The sequence below is a fragment of the Chiloscyllium plagiosum genome, chromosome 12, assembly GCF_004010195.1.
Source record: "Chiloscyllium plagiosum isolate BGI_BamShark_2017 chromosome 12, ASM401019v2, whole genome shotgun sequence".
NCBI classification, from domain to species: domain Eukaryota; kingdom Metazoa; phylum Chordata; class Chondrichthyes; order Orectolobiformes; family Hemiscylliidae; genus Chiloscyllium; species Chiloscyllium plagiosum.
In genome coordinates, this window is record NC_057721.1 from 68,121,773 (window position 1) to 68,147,529 (window position 25,757).

The following is a 25,757-nucleotide window of genomic DNA, read 5'->3' on the forward strand; positions in this document are numbered from 1 at the left end:
ATTGGCTTTGCCAGTAATGCCAAAATCACTGAAAAGAACACAAACCAAAAAAACCTGTCTAAACCCAAAAACCTTTACTCAGTACCTTTACTCAATTCCTTGAAATACTTTTTTATTTAAAAGCTTGTAAAAAAACACAATGATATATGAAGGCTTGTACTTACTTTTCTTGGTGCTATTCATGTATCAGAAAATTCCATTTTTTTTTAGATTAGATTACTTACAGTGTGGAAACAGGCCCTTCAACCCAACAAGTCCACACCGACCCGCCGAAGCATATACCACCCAGACCCATACTCCTACATTTACCCCTTCACCTAACACTACGGGCAATTTAGCATGGCCAATTCACCTAACCTGCACATTTTTGGATTGTGGGAGGAAACCGGAGCACCCGGAGGAAACCTACGCAGACACAGGGAGAATGTGCAAACTCCACACAGAGTCGCCTGAGGCGGGAATTGAACCCGGGTCTCTGGCGCTATGAGGCAGCAGTGCTAACCACTGTGCCACCGTGCCGCCCACATCTTCTCCCATAACCATCTGCGATTAGGTGGGAAAAGTTAGCTCCATTCTCAAGTACCTACTGAGCATGTACATACGATTAGAGGATATCTAAACCAGGAAACAGGGCATGGCACTCAACACAGACAGTTGCTCTATTATATATAGATCAAGTACAGTTAACCTTTCTTTCGCTGCCAATAAATCTTGATCTTAGTAATTTCAGATGAAAAATATTAACAATTGCACATTTTAAGGATGGAAGCCTCAAAATTCAAAAAGGCTTTAAAATTGATGTCTTAAAACAGGAATTGTGAATCCGTAAATGTAAGGCAACAGTTACACCTGCGCATTGAATTTGCTAAACAATATTTTATGAAATTGCAAAGTATATTTCAAAGTCAGAGGTTCTTTGTTGCCATTTTTCATGCACTGATAACATCATTTGTGCTTAGAACAAATGAAAAAACTATTTTGTATCACCATTTTCCCTCAAGCATCCAAAGCCACACTGACAGATAAAGCCAGCTAACCTGGATATATTTGGTTATTTTGTTTTACATAATTACTGAATTTTTATATTAAGACTCTTGGTCAAGTAACCATATAGCAGCATCTGAAAAGCTATGGTACAAGTACTAGTATCCAGAGGCTAAATCATAGCCTTCAGTAAGCCTGGAATAGATTATGTGGAAGCCAAACTATTTACTTGAGAATCCAAATAAAGACATTCTAAGATGAATTCAATGAAGAAAACCAACATCACTGGTCACAAAACCATACAGGAATATGAACAACCCATTTCTTTGGTGGAATAGCAACACTTACCGAGTTGCATTATGTTTAACAAATACAGTATTTTGTGAATAACTTGCACTTTAATGGCAAAGGACAAAGGAATTATGGATCTTTTATCTCGAATGAGAAAGAGATTTTCTTTGGTTTATAGTTGGGAAAATTAGTGCAGTTTTGGCATTGCTTCCACCTTCAAAACAAGCGATTACAAGAATCACGACATGTTGTTTGGCAACTATTACAAAGCATTTGTTCAGCAGTGTAATGTCTTCGGTCTGATGCAACATTTTTGAAAAAGGTAAATTACGTTCCCACATACTCTCTTCTTCTTTCCTTGCCAACCCCAAAAGCATACCAAATGGTTGATGATACATTGCATCCATAACAGGAAGATGAACTCATTAAGGAAAGTTAATGAGATACCTGGTAGACAGCAATCATGCTGCCACACAGTTCACATGGAGGCAAGAAAAAGAAAACTAGAGAATTCAATTCTAACCATTTTTAACAGCCACGTATGAAGTAGTTGGGAACAATGTGCTTCAGAATGCATGTGAAGGTTAAATCACTTGTGAATAAGGTGTTCTGTTTCTGCAAATAGAAGCATACATTGTCCCAATGACAACTTTAATGGATCCTTACCATGTTGTTATATTATGTACTTTTGCATTGTTATTGTTAAAGAAACAGAGATAAATAATTGTGTTAGCTCTCCGGACTTGGAGACTTAGAAATAAAACACACACAAAAGGACAGTATGAGGACCAATTGATCAATTATTTATCATACATAAGACTGCATGACTATAATACAAAGGGCTTGTCTTTTGTCATTTAACATATTACAATATACACAGCAAGTCTTGACTAGGTCTTATAATCTCTGGACACAGGTACTTAACCTTTTTCCATGCTGTTTATGGTTTACAATGCACAGTCAGAAGTCCTGTAACCAAACTGTGTAGTCAAGCAAACAAAACTGGACTGTAAATTGAGGCGAAACAGGAGAGAAAAGGGGAGATGCGAGCAAGAGCGCATGCTGATGAAAGTGCCTAGAGCAAGGCAGTGCCAAGACACTAATGAAACACACGCAGACACAAGACAAGAGGCGCACACACATGAAGAAAGAAGGTGTGCATATTACATGACTGGTTGTAATACAAATGTTAACTGTTAAGAATCAGATCTAGATCTGATAAGTTTGGATTTAGAAACAGATCTCACATAATAGCTATTTGTATTTGGCATTTATTAGATTAATAGCAGATGATACAGCATTAAGCACTCTGCCTAACTTAGGTATTGAGTGTGTCAGTATTGATCAATGCTATTTAATATCCAAAATCCTAACTAAGATCCAACATTGCACCCATAACTATATGTTTGTGTTTCTCTGGCTTTGCTGCTCAAAATTAGAGAGATTTTGATCTCTGGAATTTGCTTCAATGGAGATCCAAGCATTTTAAAAAGGCCAGCAGCAAGTCTTAGCCAAGAACATTCCATCAAAAAAATTGAATTCAGCCCTCAATAAGGTTATGATTTAATGTCCCCCACTCTGGACTTCACTTACCAACATTCAAGGTCAGATCTACAACTCTGTAAGTGAGCGAAGAGGAGTTGTGTTACATCACTTGAGATATCTATCCATCCCTCAGTTTTTTTTAAAAAATATTTGAAATATAATGCTGTACCATTAAAGTTGATATCAGTGAAATTATATATTGACAGTTGTCCAGGTTGTAGAAAGACACTTATAGTTAACGATCAACTGACACCAAAGTCAAAACTGACTGGGCTCTTCCAAAAAAATGATCACTGGGCACAGGCCAAGTATTACTGCTTGGCAACTGGTGAAAAAGGAGTCAAATTTCATAGACTACTGACACTAAAGCAGACCGAAAGTGGATTGCTTTTCCTGGTACTGATCTCGTTGGATCAGTAAGTTCGGCTAAGTTCGGCTAACCTTTTTAATAACATCTTGTCTTCAAATTTATTAAGAGGTTGCATTTACCATAAAGTTGCAGTTGTCATACTGCATTTTCTGTCCACAGATTTATGTGCCCTTTTAAATAAAAACAAAATGGCTTATTTTGGCTCAGGTGAGTTCGTATCATCTATATCTTTTTTACAGATGAGTCTCCCTTCTTTAGCATGCGCAATACACAGAATGGTCCATTTGAATATACAGGTATTAGCACAAAACTAAAATGATCGTTCTGCACCAACTGCATTGTAAATGGTTGGTCCTTCCACCTACTTACTTGAAAAAAGACCTCATCTAATTATCTGGTCTGTATCAACGGTTATGTGAGGTCTAATGGCCTGCCAAACAAGCATCTAATAACTGAACTTAAAATCAGAATGTATTCCTCAGGTTTTAAAAGAATCCCTTTTTGGGTGAAAAGACAGTAAAATGAAACTACGACATATTCAGATTGTGAAAGTACTGCATAAAGCTATCAGTTCCAGTTTTGTTAAGCATTAGGTATAGCCATAATTATAATTAACATTTAAAAGGAAAAATGATCTAAACATACCTTATCAAAAGTGCAGAACTGCTACATTATTGGTTACAGACATCTATGTGCTATAAAAACAGCTTTGGTACAATAAATTATCAAAAAAGGAAAATAAATTCTTGTAAAATTCACAGCATAATCGTGAGGCGAGAGCAGTCACATAAAATTCTGCATTTTAAAAATGTTCGAACAGGAGTTGTCTTTGCGCAAAAATTGTCTTTGTCGTGCTGAAGGAAAAGCAATTAGGATGGGTTGGGAGAGGGAGAGAAATAAGTCCAAGGAAGGACAGTTATATTTATCTCAGCAAATTGGAGATCACGCCTTCTGTGACCTATAAGAGAGGAAGTAGCTTTTATGACATGACACACGTGACCTCTCATGACCTCTTCAATCCCTGCAACTGGTGGTGGTGGTGGTGTGGTGATAGTAGTGGTAATGGGGTAAGAGCCAAGGGAGAGAAAAAAAAGTGGGAAAGGATCAGTTTATTTATCCTCCAACAAAGGCCTCATTAATTACCCATGCTTGCTTTGTTTAAGAAAAGTTAAGGACTATCTGAAAGTTTAATGACCTTTGCACAATGGCATGTTAAATGATAAGCCTCTTAAAACAATTTTTTTCAGTCAATGTCCAAAATCGAAAGGCCAAGGATATTCAACTGCCACTCAAAAATGTAAGCAGTAGGTCAAGAACGACCATGATTTCCACTCACTGCGTTTCAATGACTGGACCAAAATGAACATTCAATCGCTACTTAACCGTTAATTGATTCAACCAATGAGGGCCAAAAAAATTTCCGAAAGTTCCTGTAAGATTAGAACAAGGTTGTTTTACTAACCACCACTCAGCATGCCAGATGTGCTTTGAAATTTCATTTACAGTGTCCTCTCAGTTCAGACTCTGCTCTGATGGCAGCTAGCTCCACTTTATCAAGCCCTCCTGTTCTGCAGCACATCACAGGACCGTATTAGGATGTTCCGGTACTTGGGGACTTTGTTTTTTAAGAAAGTTGACACAAAATAGGTCAGAAAAGACTGAAGTGTTGACTGTTCATAAAAACAATCTGCAGTTCCATTTCTATTTTTTTTCCCAGGTGGCTTTTAAACTAATGCTGCTACTTCACCCATGCCAGGTTGTGCTAACACAGGTGGCAGGATGCTGTGTAAGAGAATTGTAGCATAAGGTGAGACTACACCTCAGGATGACCCATAACATGAAGTGTAAGGTGGTTTCTGGGCATGAATCCAGTCTTAAGCACTTGCACTCCACAGTCCATTAGCAAATTCCTTTTCAATTTAAAAATATAATCAGCTCTGCGCTCTTGACCTGTCCATTCCGTTTCCTTTGTTCCAAAGCAGCACTGTTCTCAATGCACTTTTTGTTAAAACCCCCACCTTGAAGACACACAAACAAAAACAAACCCCATCTCAATGTAGTCACGAGCTTGCGACGGGACTCTGCTGAACGCAAACACCTACCATTGGAGATTCCTCCCTATCCATTCCTTGCCGCGTTGACAAATGGCCTTCTGTCATATAATGGGCAGAACCAGCTGTTGCTGAAAATTGGTACACTTGTGGGCCAGACACTCCCGTCTCTTGGCGGGGATTGGAGTATGTACCCAAGTTAATGTCCACAGTGCCATTCTGAGCAAAGTCCAAAGTATTGGCAACAACAGGCCGGTTGTGATAAGCTTGAGACCCAGAAACAGAAGAGGAGGAGGTTGACGAAGAGGAGTTTGAGGAAGACAAGGACGTCATGGAGTGGTGGCTATGTCCCACTTCCATAGAGTCCTGGGCAACGGAGCCGTTTGTTGGGGAGTTATAAGCTCGTGGTCTGTTCCGGGTGCTCATGGCCTGTCCATGATGATGGTGGTGATGATGGTGGAGGTGATGATGGGAGCTGTTAGAGTGATGGTGATGTAATGCACTCGGCTGCTGGGGAACAATGTGGAACGTTGTTTCCTGAACTGGATGAGTTTCAACAGTGATTTGTGTTGTAGCATCGCCAGGCGTCCATCCTAATGCCACAGGGTACTGCTGTCGAACCTACATTTTAAAAATGCACAGTAAGAAATCCATTATTTTGCATTTAACTTCAAAACAATAAGCACATTCATTACTGTTAAGATGCCGCAGCGGATCAGAGGATATCTCCAGCATGAATATGTTTTAAATAAGTTGGCATTTCATCCCAAAACCAATGATCCTGTTAATATTGGTGTGAGATATAATGCATACCTGTATAACATGGATTTAACAAGATCGGTTTTAAGTGTTTACGAGCGTAAGAAATACACACACACACACACACAAACAGTATTGGTGGCTCTCAGAGTAGTTTAGGATAATTGAGTATAAGAAACATGTGAATGACTAAAACAAATGAACTGAACAGAAATGTCTAAGCAGCAAGGACAAAATTAACAGCTCAGAATCATTCTTAGCATAAATAAAATGAAGTGAGAACGGGAAACAACTTCTGTCAAGATGACTATGAATTCCCTGCCCACTTCACTTTAACACTGCAGACCACTATACTTCTCCTTCAATTCAGAATTTGTGACTGTTAAGTTTTCCATGGCCATTGTGCCAGTTGATCGGAGACATGTTTACCACGGATAAGTCAGATGTGATTTTTAAGTATCATGCAAAATACAGCTTGATGCTCATCTGGTAAATTCCCATCCAGTTGATGTGCAAGGACTGACTACAGTAAACACATACGTGGCTGACAGAGTTAGGTGTCAGACATCACTGGAATTCAAGCTTGCAATCATAGGACTGGAGAGGCAGGAGTGGAGATTTACATCAAATGGAGAACTCACCTGTGGGCTGTGTGTCTCACAGTCCATTGCCTGGACAGCTCCACTATAATGGCCACCACTATGCCGATGCTGATGTGTTGGGTCTGACCTTGCCCTCCCACTATTACTTGTCCCAGAAGAGCCACCTGTAAAAGATGAACATCAATAGGTATTTCACAAGACGCCAACACACAAAGCATCGTGTGAGATGTGGTTAGAGGTTTGTAATGGAGGTGGGATGGTAATTGGTGAGGAAGAGATGAAGAAAAGCAGGAAATTCTCTCAGTGTAATGTAATAAATTTACTAACATTCTGCATTTATCCTTTAAATACACAGCAACATGAGGCAAGACACTGCAAGCTTTCAATTTAAATACTGTTAATATATTCGCTCTGGATATCCATCAGGAAATGGCTTGAACCAGACAAAATATTCAACAGTGAGCAGAAGTATTGACTGTTTTAGCATTTTCATGAAACATGGGAAAAGGCATATTTTGAAATGAATTACAAAGCAATACCACAAAGAGAGACTGACACAATGTCATTAACCAAAAGCGAGGTCATTCATTTTTAGAGCAAAATATGCCACTGTTTTGCAACAGACACGTCTGCATGTACTAAACACACAAATAGATTTAAATAAGCATCCAAGCCCATATGGAAGACAAACTTCTCCAAACTTTAACGGAGTGTATATAGTGTGTCCCCTAGCAGGTTGCAGACAAGGTTGAAAATCTTTGAGAGCCCAGAGATCATAAAATTGTCACTTAGAGAACAAGAATTAAAGCCTAATTTTTAATCAACGCATTTTCAATTTTTTTGGCCTCCTTCTATCTGGCTCCAGTACAGTTTAGAAACAGACAGTGATTGCAGTAGTAACACTAAAACTTCAATTTTAATATGGATATTAGGAAATATTATTAATGTAGAACAGAAACACATTCATATCTCCTGAAAAACAATTCGTGTTACAGAGGCATTGTCCTAACGATTTCTCATCATTTAAACATCTACAAGCAATTTCAAAACTGCATTATGGACCCTTCAATAACTGAAAACTATATATTTTTTATTCACAGGATGAGGGCATTGCTGGCCAAGTGGCATTTATTGCTCATCCCTAATCGCCCAGAGGACAGTTAAAAGTCAACCACATTGCTGTAGATCTGGAGTCACTTGTAGGCCCAACCAGGTAAGAATGACAGTTTCCTTCTCTAAACGACATTAGGAAACCAGATGGATTTTTTTTCCCCTTGACAATGGATTCACGGTCGTCATTAGACATGATAATTACAAATATTTATTGAATTCAAATTTCACCATCTGCTGTGGTAGGTTTTGAACCTTGGTTCCCAGAACAGTCCAGTGATAATACCACTAGGCCATCACATTCCCATATATATAACTCAATACATTTTGCATTAATACCACTTGTACATTTTGAGAACATTTTTTGATCAATTTTATTTCATGATATTGGTTGATATATTTTTAAAAATCACTTCCACATTAAAAAAGATAATTCTGAAATGTGGAAATGCTATGAATCGGATTTGACTACTTGTACCTCTGTTGATAATTTCGGAGGGTTTCACTAAGTCATGAGCACCTCAAACAGAATTAAATATAACAATGGATAATACAGCAAACTTGGTGCCCAACTTGTTGCATAAAGCGAAAAAGGATGAATTTAAGTGTAATTATGCATCTGCCTTATTCCAAATTGTACCATATTGTTCGCAGAAAGACATAAAACTAAAGATATATAATAGCATCACAGTTACCATGATTCTGGTGTGTGGGAAATGGGAATGTCATATACACTCTATGTCATCTAACTAAACATTAGTAGACTGGAACCTTCTAGCTTGATCTTGAATTTCTTATCTGTGCAGTTTGTGCATGTTTATTATCATCTTCCTTTATAAAATGTTTAAAAAAAATCCTTACAAACCCATTTTTGAGTGTTAGATAGACAAAATTGCTCAATTTCATTTTTGACAACAGGGTACAATGTTATACAAACTTAAAATATTACCTCAGGATTAGCCCAATTTTCAGGATTAACAAATAAAAGCAAAAAAGAGTTCGTGCAACTTCACTGTCTGACACACCAACATTCCTACTCAGAAGATAGCCTGGGAATTAGATTCAAATCTCAAAAAACACATTAGCCTGATATTATATTCAATTGTCATATTGTTGCTCTTCTGAACTGAGCAATTAACATTTTACATCTGACCTTTTAGATATTCAAGGTTGAATATTTCACCTAATTTTTCTGGAATCAATAGCTCTCACCTTAAAAATTAACCCAATAACAATCACAGTTTCACGAAGACAATGTGATTGACTCTTAATTGCCCTAACGAGCCACTCAGCTTAAAAGCATTTAGGAATGAACAATAAGCATTGGCATATCTGTGACACCCACATCCCATGTAAGGAAATATACATTAAAAAGATGTTTCATACAATTAAACAATATATAAAGGAAAATACTGAATTAGTTTGCAGTCTCTAATATTTTGCAGATGCATACCTGAGCTCGAAGATGTGCTAGAAGAGGTGCCTGTAGACTGCGACTGTTCCATGGCTGGACTTGTTGATACACTGTTACTTGTGTTTGTCCCTTCATCTGCTGTCTTTTTGAAAAAGCTGTGTTGCAGTGCATAATAGGGAGCTATCCGTGTCTTCGGATCATAGTCCAACATCCTCAGAATCAGGTCCTTAAACTTCAGGTAATCTGCTACGGTATGACCAGACTCGCCAGCTCGCCGCCCACCAGGACCCCCAGTTTCAACACCAAGGATATTGTGAAGTTTTCGGCTTCCTGGTGGCTTATATTCCTGGAATAAAAAGGTATTGATTGTGACTGATTATACTTTAAATAAAACATTGCACTGGGCTAAAAAAACTCATCATGCATATCCATATAAATCAACAGACCCCGAATCTTTGAGGGCTTCAGTAAGTCATCAGCACTCATACAGAATTCAATTTAATTATAGACTATGCAGCAAACTTGGACCCCAACATAATACATTAAATGAAGGAGAATGCAGTAATAATTGTAATTATACAGTGGCTTGATCCAGATTTCTATCAGTGTTTGCAGGAAAGCAACAAGCTGAAGTTACATACTTGCCAAAGCAAAGAAAGAAGGACTTTAGAATTGGTTTGTCACTCTGGATCACGTTCATACCTTTGACCGTTATAGCAATACTGGCAGAAGGCCAGAGAGGTGAAGAGGATAGGTCATCAGAAACATTCAGAAAAGTGGCAGATAGATTTTTGAAATATAGAGAATTTTAGAGCAATGATGAGCTAACAAGAAAGACCAGTTGAGAATTGGGATGGATCAACCAGGATCTTCTGAAATGGTGAGGCAGGCGTAAAGACCGAATGGCCTCCTCCTGCTCCTATTTCTTGTGTTGCTCTATACTATATATAAGATAATTAACTGAATTTTCACTACTCATTTCTACAAATTTCCACACATATCAGACTCTATCCATATATACACAGTCTCTGAGATTGATAAATTCCAGACATTCACGACTGGCTGGGAGAATAAATTATTTCACATCACAGTTTTATGAGTATCTCCTTATTCTGTAAATGTGTCCCCCAGATTGAAAGTCCCCAAAGACTGGAATGGTCACCTTAACATTTCCCCTGTCAAGCTCGCACAGAAACTTGTACAAATAAAATTATTTTGAAAACAAACTTAATGGATTAAAACTAATTCAAAAATCTTGAGAGGGGGTAAATACAGGTAATTATTTCTTTGTTCAGTATATAACTTCCAACCAGTAATTCAGAAGTCTCTGATTTCTAGATTTCTTCCAATCAGTAAATGAGATCCTGGATCCTGACTTTTCCCTCTTTCATGGAAATAAAACCACTACATTTTGGAACAAAAAATTAACTCTAGGATCACGCTTTGAAATATTTACAAATACTGGTCTTATAAATAACATCAATGAGAAGCAAATTACAACTGAATGAGAGTTAGCATGGAAATCCTGCTGTAGCTGAAGACAAATTCAAATGGCACAATTTTACATGTAAGCCAGGATTAGTGGTATTATGTTAAGTATGCTGCAGGCTTTCCCAAGATCCGCCTACTTTAGATGGTTTTGGCAGGTTGCTCACAATATATTCATCAGCATTCAAGAGTTCACCAGAGGAGGGCAGAAAGCACAAAATTGCACTTTGCAAGTACACTTCAGTTACCACAAGCAACAACAACATTTTTTTCAAACAACAATGTACAATTTCATTCATGAGATGCTTGTCTATTCACTATAAACATTACAACACAACTATAATCCTTAAACTGACATTTTCTGAATGCTTTCCTCCACAAGTATATCAGTATTATGAATATGAGGATTGCTGAGGCAACAATGACAAAAAATTGCTTTGCTACTTCCATAATTTAGATAGGCACATTACATTGGCATTATTATAGATAATAATATTGGCAAAACCCCATTGGTACAAGCAAACTCATTTCCATTGCTAAAGCAGTGCAAAAACAAAGAAAATCCAACTTCTCATTTTCAATCGATCTTTAAACTTCCTAAACAGAAGTGTGCATTGTAATCTACTGCTACAAAAATACGTCTGGACTGTAATCTTCAGGGTGAGTTGAGAACTATCAATGTATTATATAAAACAATCTTGGTCATGAACAGCTACTCAGTTTCACTGTCATCTGCAGCCAATAAGCAAACCTGACAGGAAACATAAACGTTAATTTTGTTTTATTCATACTTTTTAAATGTATTATGAAGTGAAACACTAACACTTGCATAAACGTGCACTATAAACTTTTGGAGGTTTTGCTAAACTAGTTCTGGAAGTGGCTGGATTGGTGATCATGAAGTTAACAATTCAGTTTATTACACTCTTCTCTCATAAGAATGCAGGCAATGCACACAAAACAATTAAAATGCCAGTAACCCCATGCCCACCACATATAACTATAAATTATATTTCAAATAAGTTCAAGTCCTTACTGTGTTTCCAATTTTTTTTATGTTACTCTTGATATTCACCCTCTTGCCATCTTTGGTCTTCTTCACTGTCCATGAGGCATCAGGCAACTTCTCAAAGAATTTCCTTGCTTTGGGAGCCTGATCTAGAATATGAGATGGAGGGATACCGAGAACCTCTACAATTTTATTCATCTGGTCCACCTAAGGAGGAATCATACAGAACAAGGATTGATAAAGTCAAGAGACATAAACCGGGTCATATGTGAACAAGCCAAAAAGAGTTTGTGTGGTAAGTCACAGCTTTGTTTTAGTTAATTGAGTTGAGGCAGCTCACCTTAACTTGACTAGGAAATAAGAAGTTACCATTCTCATTGGAAAGTGCATAATACTTTGTAAACACACAGGAGCCGATGCTAAATTCAATTCTGGAACATTGTCTTTCGCCCAAAATATTAAGTGGAAATGGAACTTCAGAAGTAACACTCAGCATAACTTTATCCAGTCAACATTTTGGCCAATGACATTAAACTTGGATTAATAATGTTCTCAAAAACAAGCATATATTCACAAACTTCTTACTAAATACCAGTATTGCTCAGTATTTTAGTTTTACTTGAATACCTGGGCAACCCTCTCAATATATAGCATTTCAATTGGAAAGCAAACTAAAATCCTACAATAACAACCTCAAACAAAGTCAAATTCTTCAGTGTTGCATAAGTTAACAAATAGTCCCACTACAGAAAGATCCACTTCTTGGATAGTTCATAATCAACATGTTCAGTTGTATTTCCAAAATGTTAGCATATATTTTGATGGTTTCCTTGGCTCTTCCAGGCACAATTACTACAGCATGTGTTTATAATGAAAAGCCATCTCTCTAAAACACAATGATGAAACATCAAATACTTAACATTTCAGCATTATAAGACAAGAGTTTTGTCCATCAAGTCTTTTAAAAAGTTTCAAATTCATTCACAGGATGAAAGCTTCACTTACTGCCTATCCTTAATTGCCCAGAGGGCAGTTAAGAGTCAACCACATTGCTGTGGGTCTGGTGTCACATGTAGACCAGACCAGGTAAGGATGGCATTTTCCTTCCCTTAAGCACATTAGAGAACCAGATAATATATTTTAAATATGCTTACATGAAAAGTACTCTCAGTAGATTTTTTCAAAACTTTGGTGGGAACAGACATAAATGAGTTCAAAGGGAAACTGGACAGATATTTGAGAGAAGTAAACCTACAAAACTATAGGGACAGTGCAATGGAATGGGAACTGATTAAATCGCTTTAAAGAATGCTGCCATGGACTCAACGGGCTGAATGTCCTTCTCCTGTGCCATTATGACTGTATGGGACTTATCACTTTTGCTCATGGCATCAGAGTACTGCAGGTTTACAATATACTACAAGGGTGCTGCACAGCTGATTAGCACTAAAGAAGCAATAATATTTTGTACAATTAATAAAGGATAATACTTTCAAATAAAGTTAACAGTGTTACAAATAATATACAGATTTAAAAGCAAACAACAAAGATGGTATTTCTGAACCAGAGAATAAAATCAGTATATGCTTTTCAAGGTATGGGCTGTTCTTATAAGGAACAACAGCAAAAAAAAACACCACTTCCTAGCCTCCTCCTTCAGTTCTGAAGAAGTCATAACTGACCCAAAACGTTAACCTTGTTTGTCTCTCCAAAGATGCAGCTAGGTTTGCTGAATTTCTCCAGCATTTTCCGGATTTCCAGCACCCACAGTATTTTACTATCAATATCCTGACAAGGTAGATGTAACAAGGATGTTTTTGTGGGGGGAGAATTTAAGACACTGCCTGACAATAAGCAGTAGTCCATTTAAAACAGATGTTGGGTGGATTATTTCCTTTGAGATGATTCTCAGCCTTTAGACTTCTCTCCCATAAAATGTGGCAGAAGCATTGAATATTTTGAAGGTAGAAATGGAAAGTTTCTTGGTAAGCAAAAAAAAAAAAGAGTGCGAGGCGGGGAGGGAGCACGGAGAGGTTGGCAGGACTTTGGATTTGACGTTCTGGTCAGATCAGCTATGATTATATTAAATTGCAAAACAGGCTCGAGGGATGAACTGGACAATTTCTGATCGCTTTCATATTCAGATGCTCTGGTTAAAGAGTCCAAATTTCTTACAAAAACATTTTCCTACCTCATTAGCTCCGCTGAAGAGTGGCTCTCCGGTATGCATCTCCACCAGGATACAGCCTAGTGACCACATGTCAATAGCTAGATCGTAGGGCATTCCCAGCAGCACCTCTGGTGAACGGTAAAATCGACTCTGAATATACTGGTATATCTAGAAGGTAGAAATACCAGTTAAAACTGGAATTACTGAATGTGGCATTACAATTCATGACTTGTTACTGTCAAAATTGTATTACTTGTCCAAAACTGAAAATTGTTTAAAGTCAATTCATCTCCTTTCACTAATTGTAAAGATACCTCCTCACATCTATTTGAGGTAAATTTGAGCAAAAATAGCAGAAACAAGTTCAATTTGTCAAAGTACAACACAGGACAGAAAATTCATAGTTGTGCGTAAACTCTGGTCAATCATTGTGACGCTGAATGTTAAGATCTGAACACAAAAGGTAGCCAGTTTAACTTATGCCATAAACTTGAATTAGTACATAGCTTTTCAAAATATTTGAAGCATTTCAACCTCTATCTATGGACAAAATGGCCTTAAGCTTTTGGCATAAATGGATGTTATCTTGAGCATGCCAGCAATGTTTTCTGCAAGATTTCTGATCATTTTATACTCCATGTTATAACAAGATGGCTAAGAAATAATTACTTTCTTAGACTTACAAATTTTTGTAATACAAATTTGCTATACTGATTGTAATATGAATGTGTTGTAAACACCTTTCCAATTGTTTGTTCTGATCAGATGATAAAGATGCAGCCTAAAGAATTTGAAGTTTACATTTTTAGCAAAAGATTATTTATAGAACAGAATCAAGATCATCTACTGCCATCCAATTGCAGCAATGCCCTCAACTACACTGAACAAAACATGTTCAACCCAATACATTATTGGGTACTTCTCCTCAATCTTCCACAGAGTTCAAAGTTTGTGCGAAGTTTTGTAGCTCGGGTGCTCGTTGCTGTGGTTCTGTTCGCCGAGCTGGAAGTTTTTGTTGCAAACGTTTCGTCCCCTGGCTAGGCGACATCATTAGTGCTTGGGAGCCTCCTGCGAAGCGCTTCTTTGATGTTTCCTCCGGTGTTTATAGTGGTCTGTCCCTGCCGCTTCCGGTTGTCAGTTTCAGCTGTCCGCTGTAGTGGTTGGTATATTGGGTCCAGGTCGATGTGTTTGTTGATGGAGTTTGTGGATGAATGCCATGCCTCTAGGAATTCCCTGGCTGTTCTCTGTCTGGCTTGCCCTATGATAGTAGTGTTGTCCCAGTCGAATTAAATGCCTAAAACTAGGGGGCATGCATTCAAGGTGAGAGGGGGAAAGCTCAAAGGAGATAGAATCATAAAATCCTTAACAGTGTGCAAACAGGCCATTTGGCCCAACAAGTCCAATCTGACCCTCCAAAGAGTAACCCACCCAGACCCTATTATTCTACATTTACCTCAGACTAATGCACCTAACTTACACATCCCTGAACACAATGGGCAATTTAGTACGGCTAATTGCCCTAACCTGCACATCTTTGGATTGTAGGAGGAAACCAGAGCACCCAGAGGAAAGTCACGCAGACACGGGGAGAATGTGCAAACTCCAGTCAGACAGTCACCCGAGGCTGGAATCAAACCCAGATCCTTGGTGCTGTGAGGCAGCAGTGCTAACCACTGAGCCAGAGAGTGGTAGGAGTCTGGAATGCACTGTTAGAGGTGGTGGTGGAGGCAGATAGGGCATTTAAGAAACTTTTACATCGGCACATGAATATGCAAGGAATGGAGGGATATGGACCAAGGGCAGGCAGAGGGAATTAGTTTAATTTGGCATTGTGTTCGGTGCAACATCATTGGCTGTACTGTTCTAGGTTCTATATTATATGGACGAGTTAGACCGAAGGGTCTGTTTCTATGCTGTATAACTCTATGACTCTAATATCCTTGAGCTCAGATTCAGCTTTCAGCCTTGAACTTATTAGTTTTTCTTTTATGTTTCTCCTCCATGCTCTCCCTGCATTGATATTAACTCTTCCTCCTTGCAGTCTCCGACACATTAATATCGTGTATGACACAATTTACTTGACCTCTTCAAATTCTAGCCTCCATATTAATAGGTCAAGCCAGACAGAGAACAGCCAGGGAATTCCTAGAGTCATGGCATTCATCCACAAACTCCATCAACAAACACATCGACCTGGACCCAATATACCAACCACTACAGCGGACAGCTGAAACTGACAACCGGAAGGGGCAGGGACAGACCACTATAAACACCGGAGGAAACATCAAATAAGCGCTTCGCAGGAGGCTCCCAAGCACTGATGATGTCGCCTAGCCAGGGGACGAAACGTTTGCAACAAAAACTTCCAGTTCCACAGAGTTCAGTTGGCTCAGCCACTCAATCCATATCCGATGGCAGATTCTGACCATCCAACTTCACCTCATGCTGATTAAACATACACACACACGCTCTCTTTCACCTGGCACAGTTTGCAAATTTTTCTGAATGACTACCATTGATCCTCTTGAAACTTATCTTAAACTCTTTTGTTCACTGCTCTACCTCAAACATTGCCTCCTTCCCCAGTCACTTAAGTTATGGCTTGCAATTATACTCTCATCTCTTCCTCTGTATTTTCCTTCCTATCCACTTTATTTGAAGTGCTTTGGTTATTATAGCAAACACCACCTGAGATAAATGGAACCATGACTCCATTTATTTTGGATGCTGCTTAATATTTGGCTCGATCCAAGAAAAAAAAAGATGTGATATCAAGACATGCACAATTCTGAGGAGACTTGATGCAGAGAGATTGTCTCTATACTTGTGGGATGTAACATATGGGAGAAAACAGCCTTAGGAAAAGGGCCAATAACTTATACTGCAATGAAAAATTATTTCACTCAAAGTGTTGTGAATCTAGTCAAGGGGGTTATGGATGCGCCATCAGTGAGTACATTTAAGCTCAGATAAAGATTTTTGGTCTCTCCGGCAATCGACTGATAAGGAAAGGACTGAGGAAGGTAAAGGCAGGACCAAGAGCAGGCATGATCAAATTCAATGGCAGAGCATGCTCTTGGGTCATAAGATGATCTCCTGCTCTTTTGGTCAACTGACTGCTCCATTATAGCCTCAGTCCAGTTCACTGTTCGCTTTTCTGGCTTAATTTACAATTCAATCAATACAGGCATTACTTTGAAGTCAATCATTTCTCCTTTGAGTATATCGGTTATTTGACTTTACACAATTAATACATCCTGAAACTGACTCCACTTCTCTTGTCGACATATAATATTGCTATAAGAATATCATGAGTGTAAAGTAAATTCCCAAACTGAGAGGAGACGAGTTCTAGATTTCCCCCTTCCTCCATTGGTCCAAAAAGCATCTCTGATAAAGACCTCCACGAACCAGAAATTCTTGCAGGTGAATAACAGAAAACATGAAACCATGTTCTATAGTCCAGAGATGTTGAAATACTGACAAGAGCTGAAAACTAACTCAGCAGACATCTCAAACAATTTGGAAGTATAGCACTATGACATCCTGCTCAGAGTTATGTTTCCTCCCTAACATGTCCTCAAAGTCATTGTTACCTTTACAGTAACATACTTCGCTACTTCATTTGTCCAATTTTATCATTTTACACAGTCATACCAAGGGGTCAACTTGGTCTTCGATATGCTTGTCTACCTATATATGCAGCTGAAAATGTGTTGCTGGAAAAGCGCAGCAGGTCAGGCAGCATCCAAGGAACAGGAGAATCGACGTTTCGTGCTGAAGAAGGGCTTATGCCCGAAATGTCGATTCTCCTGTTCCTTGGATGCTGCCTTACCTGCTGCGCTTTTCCAGCAACACATTTTCAGCTCTGATCTCCAGCATCTGCAGTCCTCACTTTCTCCTACCTATTTATGCAGACTGGAACTAGCATACTCATCCAGAATAACTGCCACACCATCACATGTATCCTTCCCAAACTAAGGTTGACTCACTTCCAACAACTCAGTTTCACAATTCTCACCCTGTTCTAAACCACTTAGCACTTTTCCCCTTCCTGAATTCCCTTGCCTTAACATAATTGAGTATTCTTCAGTCTTCTAGCACGAGACTTGTTTCACTTTCTCTGTTCCCTAAACGGTACCCTAAGTTTTTGCTCCTTGAAATACATACTGTGGTATCGGATTCCAAAAAAAACTTGTCAAAATTCTGCACTTGAATTGTGGCCTTGGTTCCCATTTGCAATGTCTTTATCTTACAACTTTATGATATGTTCCCTTGCTGCTACTTTCAAAAACGATATGAGACTTCGTGATTGAGGAACATTCTTCAAATTGAAGTTTTTGACATCATGTTGTTTTCACAATCTCTAAACAACTTTACATCAACTTGAAGTGTTCCACAAATCATTTTTACGCAAAGCAGCCCCAGTATAGGAGACATAATTCAAACTCCTCCTTTCATTTTGCTTGTTTTCAAAAACCAACAAGTATGTAAACAAACTGCATGCCAGAGAAACTTAAATTATGTCCCTTGGATCATACTGAGATTGAAGTTTTACTTTATACAACACATGAGCACAAATGGGAGTGACAATTCTTTGACATACAAAAAGCTTTTCTTTTTCTCGCTGCTGCATTTCCAAGCTCTTTCTAATAAAAAACCTAAAAGCAGTTTCATTTAAAAAAGGCATTAAATCTCAAATTCGCTGGAAATAAGTTCCTTTCTTCTGCGTACTGTGGTACCTACAGTAATGACAACAGTGTGGGTTCAATTCCCACACAGTCTGAGGTTACCCTAAAAGATTCTTCTCAAACTCTACCCTCTTGCCAGGGTATGCTGATCTTTAATTTAAACCATCAACTGTCTCTCACTTTTACCTTTACAGCATTTACATTTATTTTTCAAAAGCTAACAGTTGTTCCTTTCTTTAAAATACAAGTTTCCCAAAATTCAAAACTAACCTAAGGAACAAAGTGCACAGTCACAGAAATAAATAACAACCCATACCCTCTGTCCAAGCTGGCAGGAGCTGCCAAAGTCAACTATTTTGATAGCACTCCGTTTGGGATTACACAGCAATATGTTTTCCGGTTTTAGGTCACAATGGATAATGCTGAGCTCTGGCGTAGCAAGGAAGAGCAGAGCAGTGCACATCTGCTGTGCAAATTTCCGCGTAAGGTTCAAAGAAACACCTCGAAAATTGGTATTGCGCAGCAGGTCATATAAGTTGTAGGACAGCATCTCGAAGACAAGGCAGAGGTGATTTCGAAACATAAAGTGTCGTTTCAGATGAACTGCAGAGGAAGGAATAAAGCATATTTTAAAGTTTAACATTTATCGCTGCTGTAACTATTCTGAAGCACGCTAATTATGTAATATCTAATTACTGATTATCAGTAGCTTCTACCGGCATGTTGTATTAACAATTGGATATGGGAGAATTTTACAAGATAGAGAGTTTCTTAGAAAAAATAGTTTATTTGTTTAAGGTCATTAACTTGACACATTTGTGACTTCTCTCTATCCAGATGCAGAGATGTTTGATTGTCACAATACATCATATTCGACAACCGGGTTGGAAATTTTATTTTCAATTTTGCTCCTATATTTGGAGCTAACCCAGACAGTGATAATGGTCAAGTTATACCCAACAAAATAATTAGAAAAATAGTTAAAATGTTTCCTCAAAGTATATATCAACTCATACAACTAGGGAAACAAAGACAAATGCAATGTGTGAATTGAACGTTACACTTCTTTTAAAGTGAGAAGAAATATTCAGGCTTAACCATGAATAAGAACTGATTGAAAATTCAATGAAACTTGTCAGTATTCAAACTGCCAGATCAAGCCTGAAATGGTGCTTCAAAAGCTGATTTCTTTAGCCCACAATGAACATTTTCCCCATACATGCAGCTAGAAAATCATGTGCAACATACTGTGGAACATTGATATGAGAATTAAGTACAGTGTTAAGGCATGGTTCTATTTTCAAAGCGTTCCAAGCTGTCATTTTTCATTACAATATTCTCACAGTCTAATGAGAGATGCTCATCCAAATTAAATTTGATAAAAAACTAAAGTTTTGCCACATTCATTTCTGAAAACTTGGATTTAACAAATTACTTTAGCTGACAGGCTGCCAAAGATACACGTTAGGAAGGTATGAGGTATAAATTCAATTTTAGTCATACCTTTTTGTTTTTAAAAGAAGTGTAACACACACTAAAGTAAATAATATTGTAACTAAACTACTTAAATAGTTGAATATATTGCCATAAACATTTTAAAAAACACTTCTACTAGCTGAATCATTCCTTTTAAATTTTTTTTGTCATTTTATCTTAATTTTAAATTCACTTTCATGTTATTCCATGGAACTAAATCTATCAAACTTGGCACAAATGGACACATATCCTTCTTTCCTCTTGACTTCTGCCATTCGTACAGATAGAAGCAATATTTAAAATTTGTTTCCAACTGGCTACCACCTTTGAAATAGTTTCCAGTCAGTCAAGAACAAAACATAAAAGTGACTATGTAAAGAATGGCTACAATGCAACTCAATCTAAAGAATATTTTCCTTTCAAAAAGGACAACCTAAACAGGAATCTAACGACATTACTTACTAACGGAACAAATTTACTCAAATTGGTCATCAGAACTGAATTTAATCTTGGACTGTTTGTCAAGTTAAAAGTTAGAGCAATCGGCTAGACAAACTTCCACAAAGCTACATGACTGTTATCTTTTGGAAGTTCCAATCTTAAATTCACTAAGGATTAAACTAGGAACTTGCTGGAAACCATAACCTTAGCCATTTGAATCTAACTTAGATAAACTAATGTTTACTACGCTCATTTCTACACAGCAAGATTTCTTGACTTCAACTGGAAAGTAAATTAAGATTCAAGTCAAAGGGAACTAATTTTAAAAGCAATTATTAAATGGAAAACATTAAGTAAAAACTTACAATTTGTAATACCAAGGCAACTAAATCTAGAAGTTTTTATTAAATTTCATTCGCTTACATTTTCAATTGAGTTTGGTATTCATAATTAAGCTCAGTTATAAACGATATTTCAAAACAAAACGTGTCAAACACTGCACTGCATTTATCCATGCAAGATAAAGTACAGATTAATTGGCAACAAATTTACAGCAAAACAGTTAGTCAATACCTATGTAGTACTTCATCTCAGTATCATGTTTGTTCATCAGCTCAAGCAGCCGAACTTCAATCTGTGCCTGATTTAGAAAGGCTTTCTTGTTTTTGATGATCTTTATTGCTACCCATTCCTGTTCCACTCGATCATATGCTTTAACAACCTAGGACCAAAAGAAAAGTTAAATTTTCGAGACAGAACTGCTAGCAGAAAATGTTATACTCAACATTAATGATCTGAATGAACACAAGAAATGTCCAGATAAAACAGAACTCCATCCAACGCACTCATAGGCTGAACAATAATAGCTTTCAATAGATTATTTCTCAAACATTCAACCACAGCTGCTTAAGTGACTATTTTATTTTTCAAATGAAATATGCAATATTGACCAGGAAAATAACTGATACTTGGTTATACCATCTCCATGTAACTAAGCAACAATGTTGGAAATTTATAGATACCAAACAGTGAATTTCAGTGATTTTCCACATCAAACATATTTATTCAAAGAACAGCACATAGTTGTTGCGGCAGTATAAAAGGTTTTCATTGTATTTTATTTTTCTCATTGTAAAATATGCAATGATAAAATCAATTATTCATTCAAATTAGTGACAAAGGAAGCTCCTTTTATTTTGAGGAAATACATGGTCAAAATCTTTTGTTGAGCACAAAACAATCATTTTAGTTCAATAGGTTGAAAATTTCTGAACTGAAAAAAATCAGAAATTAACAAATAGGCAAGATGACTTTTTATTGTGGTTGCAAAGTGTCTTACTCTGAAGTGAAACAGTTTCAAAGCTGACGAGAGAAAGCATGCAAAAACTGCGTAACTCATCTGTCAACAACTAACTAAAGAATTATTTCCTCACTTTTTGTTTTGGCTGACTATTTCATATCTATGACTTCTGGTTACTGATCCAATTGCCAGCAGAAATGGATTTTCCTCACTTGTATTACCATAACTTTGCATAATTTTAACAGCTCTCCCTGACTTTGTGTTCAAAGATTCTTAGTTCCTCCAATTTTGCCACAGTTGTGCACCAACCTGATAAACCTCTTGTACACTTGCTTGAGGGCCTTCAAATCATTCCTAAAAAGGTTATGCTCATAGCTGAACAATATTCCAGTTAAGAACTAACCTGAGATTTGTAAAGATTTACACGATTTTCTCGTTTTTGTTTTCCAATACCTCTATTTATGATAGCATACCCCATATGCTTTTAAGTGCCCTATCACCTTGAAGGATGTGTGAATATTTGTAAACAGAGTTCATTAAATAATACCGAAGGAAAACTAATGACTAAATTAAACAAGGTCTGTTACCAATACTCAATTTTAAATATTCATCAATAAAATTTGGAAACAAGTGAAATCAAATCCAGATATGAAGGCCTCAATTTTCTACATCAGGCCTGTTGGTACATGATGGATGTTAAATTACAAATTAACGCAGGGAGAAAAACAAGGCTAAGTTACTTGAATATATCCAATTTCTATGTGGTTCAGGCCCAACATCTGAAACAGTATCGGCCTGTCAAGTACAGGTATTTTAAATATAAGACAAGTGAAAGAACTGAAAGAAAACAGAGGGGTAACTAAATCATTTATGTTGGATTTTTGATTTTGAACTACTGGCATATGGATTGTGTATCTAAAAGGGTTTAATGATTAACTTTTAAATACTGAGTACATCCATAGTGATTTTTTTTAAAAATAAGCTGAGGAAGGTGATTTGGGGAAGCTAAAATTAATTGCTTACAATCAAACAAAAGTAAACTGTGCAGTGCATTAGGTTTAAGGGAAATACTCATAGCCTGGGAAGAAAAGGTTTGTTACAATTTGGGGTAGCCGCAGAAGTTTTGACTGAAGTTGTACACGTAATACAGTTGCTGCTGAGAAAGACAGTTGTTCTGATGGCTAAGAAAGGGATTACCTCAGTATAAGAGGCTGGGTTCCGAAGTTTCAGACCACTATATTTGGTTAAAACCATGCATGGGATACTTGAAGTGGAGGAAATCTAAACTCCCGTTGTACAAAAGATCTGTGGAAGAAGCTACCAGATTTTCAAGATGGAACACCAAAGCCACAGTTAAATTAAGCCTCACAGATGTGAAATAGGAGAGAATTGTCTTGGTGAGAGTATTCAGAGTGGGATGACTGGGATTGTATTTTACTGTGCACGTCAAGATCTTTGCTACTTTTAGTTTTATTAGATTAGATTAGATTACTTTACAGTGTGGAAACAGGCCCTTCGGCCCAACAAGTCCACACCGCCCCGCCGAAGCGCAAACCACCCATACCCCTACATTTACCCCTTACCCAACACTACGGGCAATTTAGCATGGCCAATTCACCTGACCTGCACATCTTTGGACTGTGGGAGGAAACCGGAGCACCCGGAGGAAACCCGGGGAGAATGTGCAAACTCCACACAGTGAGTCGCCTGAGGTGGGAATTGAACCCGGGTCTCTGGGAACCCGGGTCTCTGGCGCTGTGAGGCAGCAGTGCTAATCACTGTGCCACCGTGCCGCCCACTATCTTCATTTACTCTATGTGATGATCTTATTTTATTCATAAAACCTGAAACCATAGCATTGTATGTTTGTTTTCCAGTGAAACACCACTTTGGTTGCTAAAACCAAAAGAAACAAATCAGCCAGATTTCAGTCTGAGTTCTGACTTGTCCAGTAATAACAGGAGCTAGATCATAACAAAAGGACCTGCACTTAGTCCAGGCAGAGAGAAAATAAATGCCATAGTAAGAATTTTAAATTTGTGAAAAAGGTGATCAAAGTATTGTGATATATTGCAATTTACAATGTAATTGGATCTACAACTTGAGCACATTTTTGAAAAGACATGGCTCAACATTCAAAATAAGCAGCAAAGGGTGAATCAGCCCATAAAACGCCACCTGTAGCTTCCAAAAATGTCAAAATGGGGCGATTTTAATGAACTAGTCATCTATATCGGAGTTCCATGGAGTATGAGACAGTACCCTCCCTGGCAACTCTAATTTACTGAGTGCACAAGGGCATAAAAGCATTTGGTTTAAATGAAGCAACACCAAAACAGAGAAATTCGAGAGATGCTGCTACTCGGGTGTTTCTAATGATGCTGCTATAACACTTCCATTCAAAAACTCTCTTTACTGTGCCTTTAAGGAGAGAAGTTATGTGCGAAAATGAGCACATGAGAGTGGGGAATGGATCCAGTACAAGCACAGAGACTCTGGTTATGACAGAGAGAGGGGCATTCAGTCAGTCATGAACAGGTAGATGGGATTAGTTTAGAATGGCATCATAGCTAGCACGAACATGGCAGGCTGAAGGGCCTGTTTTTATGCTGTACCATTCTATGAGAGCCAAAGATGCTGCAAGACAGAGGTAGAGGGTAAGGAATAAGGGAGGGAAACAGACAGAGGAAGAAAGAAAAATAAATGGAGAGTCAGGAAGAGAGATTTGGGAAGAGGAAGACACCTCACAGGGCACGAGAGAGGGTGTAAGCAAAAAGCAACAATGTTCACTTTCACATTTAGGAGCTTACTTTGCCAATTTGTATTAATGTTGCCCCAAGTCTCTCTGAAAAGGTTTTTGAAGGAAAGGTTACGATCCTTCTAAGTTTAGAAACTACTGCTGGTACAGCAGCTAAAGTTTAACCCTTTCTAATAATTTTGAATACTTTCACATTTATCTATGTCCAAAAAAGGTGTTTTGGGAATAAAATCATTTTTTAATATTTGTTTACAGGGTATGAGCATTGCTAGCTTGGCAAGTGCTTATTACCCAGAAGGCAGTTAAAAGTAACAATGTTGCTGAGGGATCTAGTGAAACAGATGGGTTTTTCTGACAATTGACAATGGTTTCATGGTCAGTAGACTGTTAATTACAGATTTTTTTTTAATGACTTCAAATTCTGCCATCTGCCATGGCAGGATTCTAACCTGGGTTCCCAGAATATTACTTGGATCTCTGGATTAATAAGGTAAAAACAATGACTGCAGATGCTGGAAACGCACAGCAGTTCAGGCAGCATCCAAGGAGCAGCGAAATCGACGTTTCGGTCAAAACCCCTTCATCAGGAATAAAGGCAGTGAGCCTGAAGCATGGAGAGATAAGCTAGAGGATGGTGGGGGTGGGGAGAAAGTAGCATAGAGTACAATGGGTGAGTGGGGGAGGGGATGAAGGTGATAGGTCAGGGAGGAGAGGGTGGAGTGGATAGGTGGATAAGGAGATAGGTGGAAAAGGAGATAGGCGGAAAAGGAGATAGGCAGGTAGGACAAGTCCGGATAAGTCATGGGGACAGTACTGAGCTGGAAATTTAGAACTCGGGTGAGGTGGGGGAAGGGGAAATGAGGAAACTGTTGAAGTCTACATTGATGCCCTGGGGTTGAAGTGTTCCGAGGCGGAAGATGAGGCGTTCTTCCTCCAGGCGAATGGTGGTGAGGGAGCGGCGGTGAAGGAGGCCCAGGACCTCCATGTCCTCGGCAAAGTGGGAGGGGGGAGTTGAAATGTTGGGCCACGGGGTGGTGTGGTTGATTGGTGCGGGTGTCTCGGAGATGTTCCCTAAAGCGCTCTGCTAGAAGCCGCCCAATCTCCCCAATGTAGAGGAGACCGCATCGGGAGCAACGGATACAATAAATGATATTAGTGGATGTGCAGGTAAAACTTTGATGGATGTGGAAGGCTCCTTTAGGGCCTTGGATAGAGGTGAGGGAGGAGGTGTGGGCACAGGTTTTACAGTTCCTGCGGTGGCAGGGGAAAGTGCCAGGATGGGAGGGTGGGTCATAGGG

General features: G+C 38.3%; 1 protein-coding gene across 5 annotated transcripts in view; it reads right to left on the reverse strand.

The window, feature by feature from the left end:
* Window positions 1-2,057: 2,057 nt before the first annotated feature.
* LOC122555385 (dual specificity tyrosine-phosphorylation-regulated kinase 1A) overlaps window positions 2,058-25,757 on the reverse strand; it is a 114,046-nt gene continuing 90,346 nt past the window's right edge. For 4 of the 5 annotated variants that reach the window (XM_043701347.1, XM_043701348.1, XM_043701349.1 and 1 more), the window contains 7 exons: window positions 20,975-21,122; window positions 18,801-19,087; window positions 13,815-13,961; window positions 11,651-11,830; window positions 9,166-9,472; window positions 6,642-6,766; window positions 2,058-5,862 (listed from right to left, as the gene is read on the reverse strand). In XM_043701347.1, the coding sequence (XP_043557282.1) occupies window positions 5,251-5,862; window positions 6,642-6,766; window positions 9,166-9,472; window positions 11,651-11,830; window positions 13,815-13,961; window positions 18,801-19,087; window positions 20,975-21,122 (1,806 nt within the window). In that variant the 3' untranslated portion in view covers window positions 2,058-5,250. The remainder of the gene's footprint in view (window positions 5,863-6,641; window positions 6,767-9,165; window positions 9,473-11,650; window positions 11,831-13,814; window positions 13,962-18,800; window positions 19,088-20,974; window positions 21,123-25,757) is intronic. The other variant, XM_043701351.1, reaches the window with a different exon arrangement.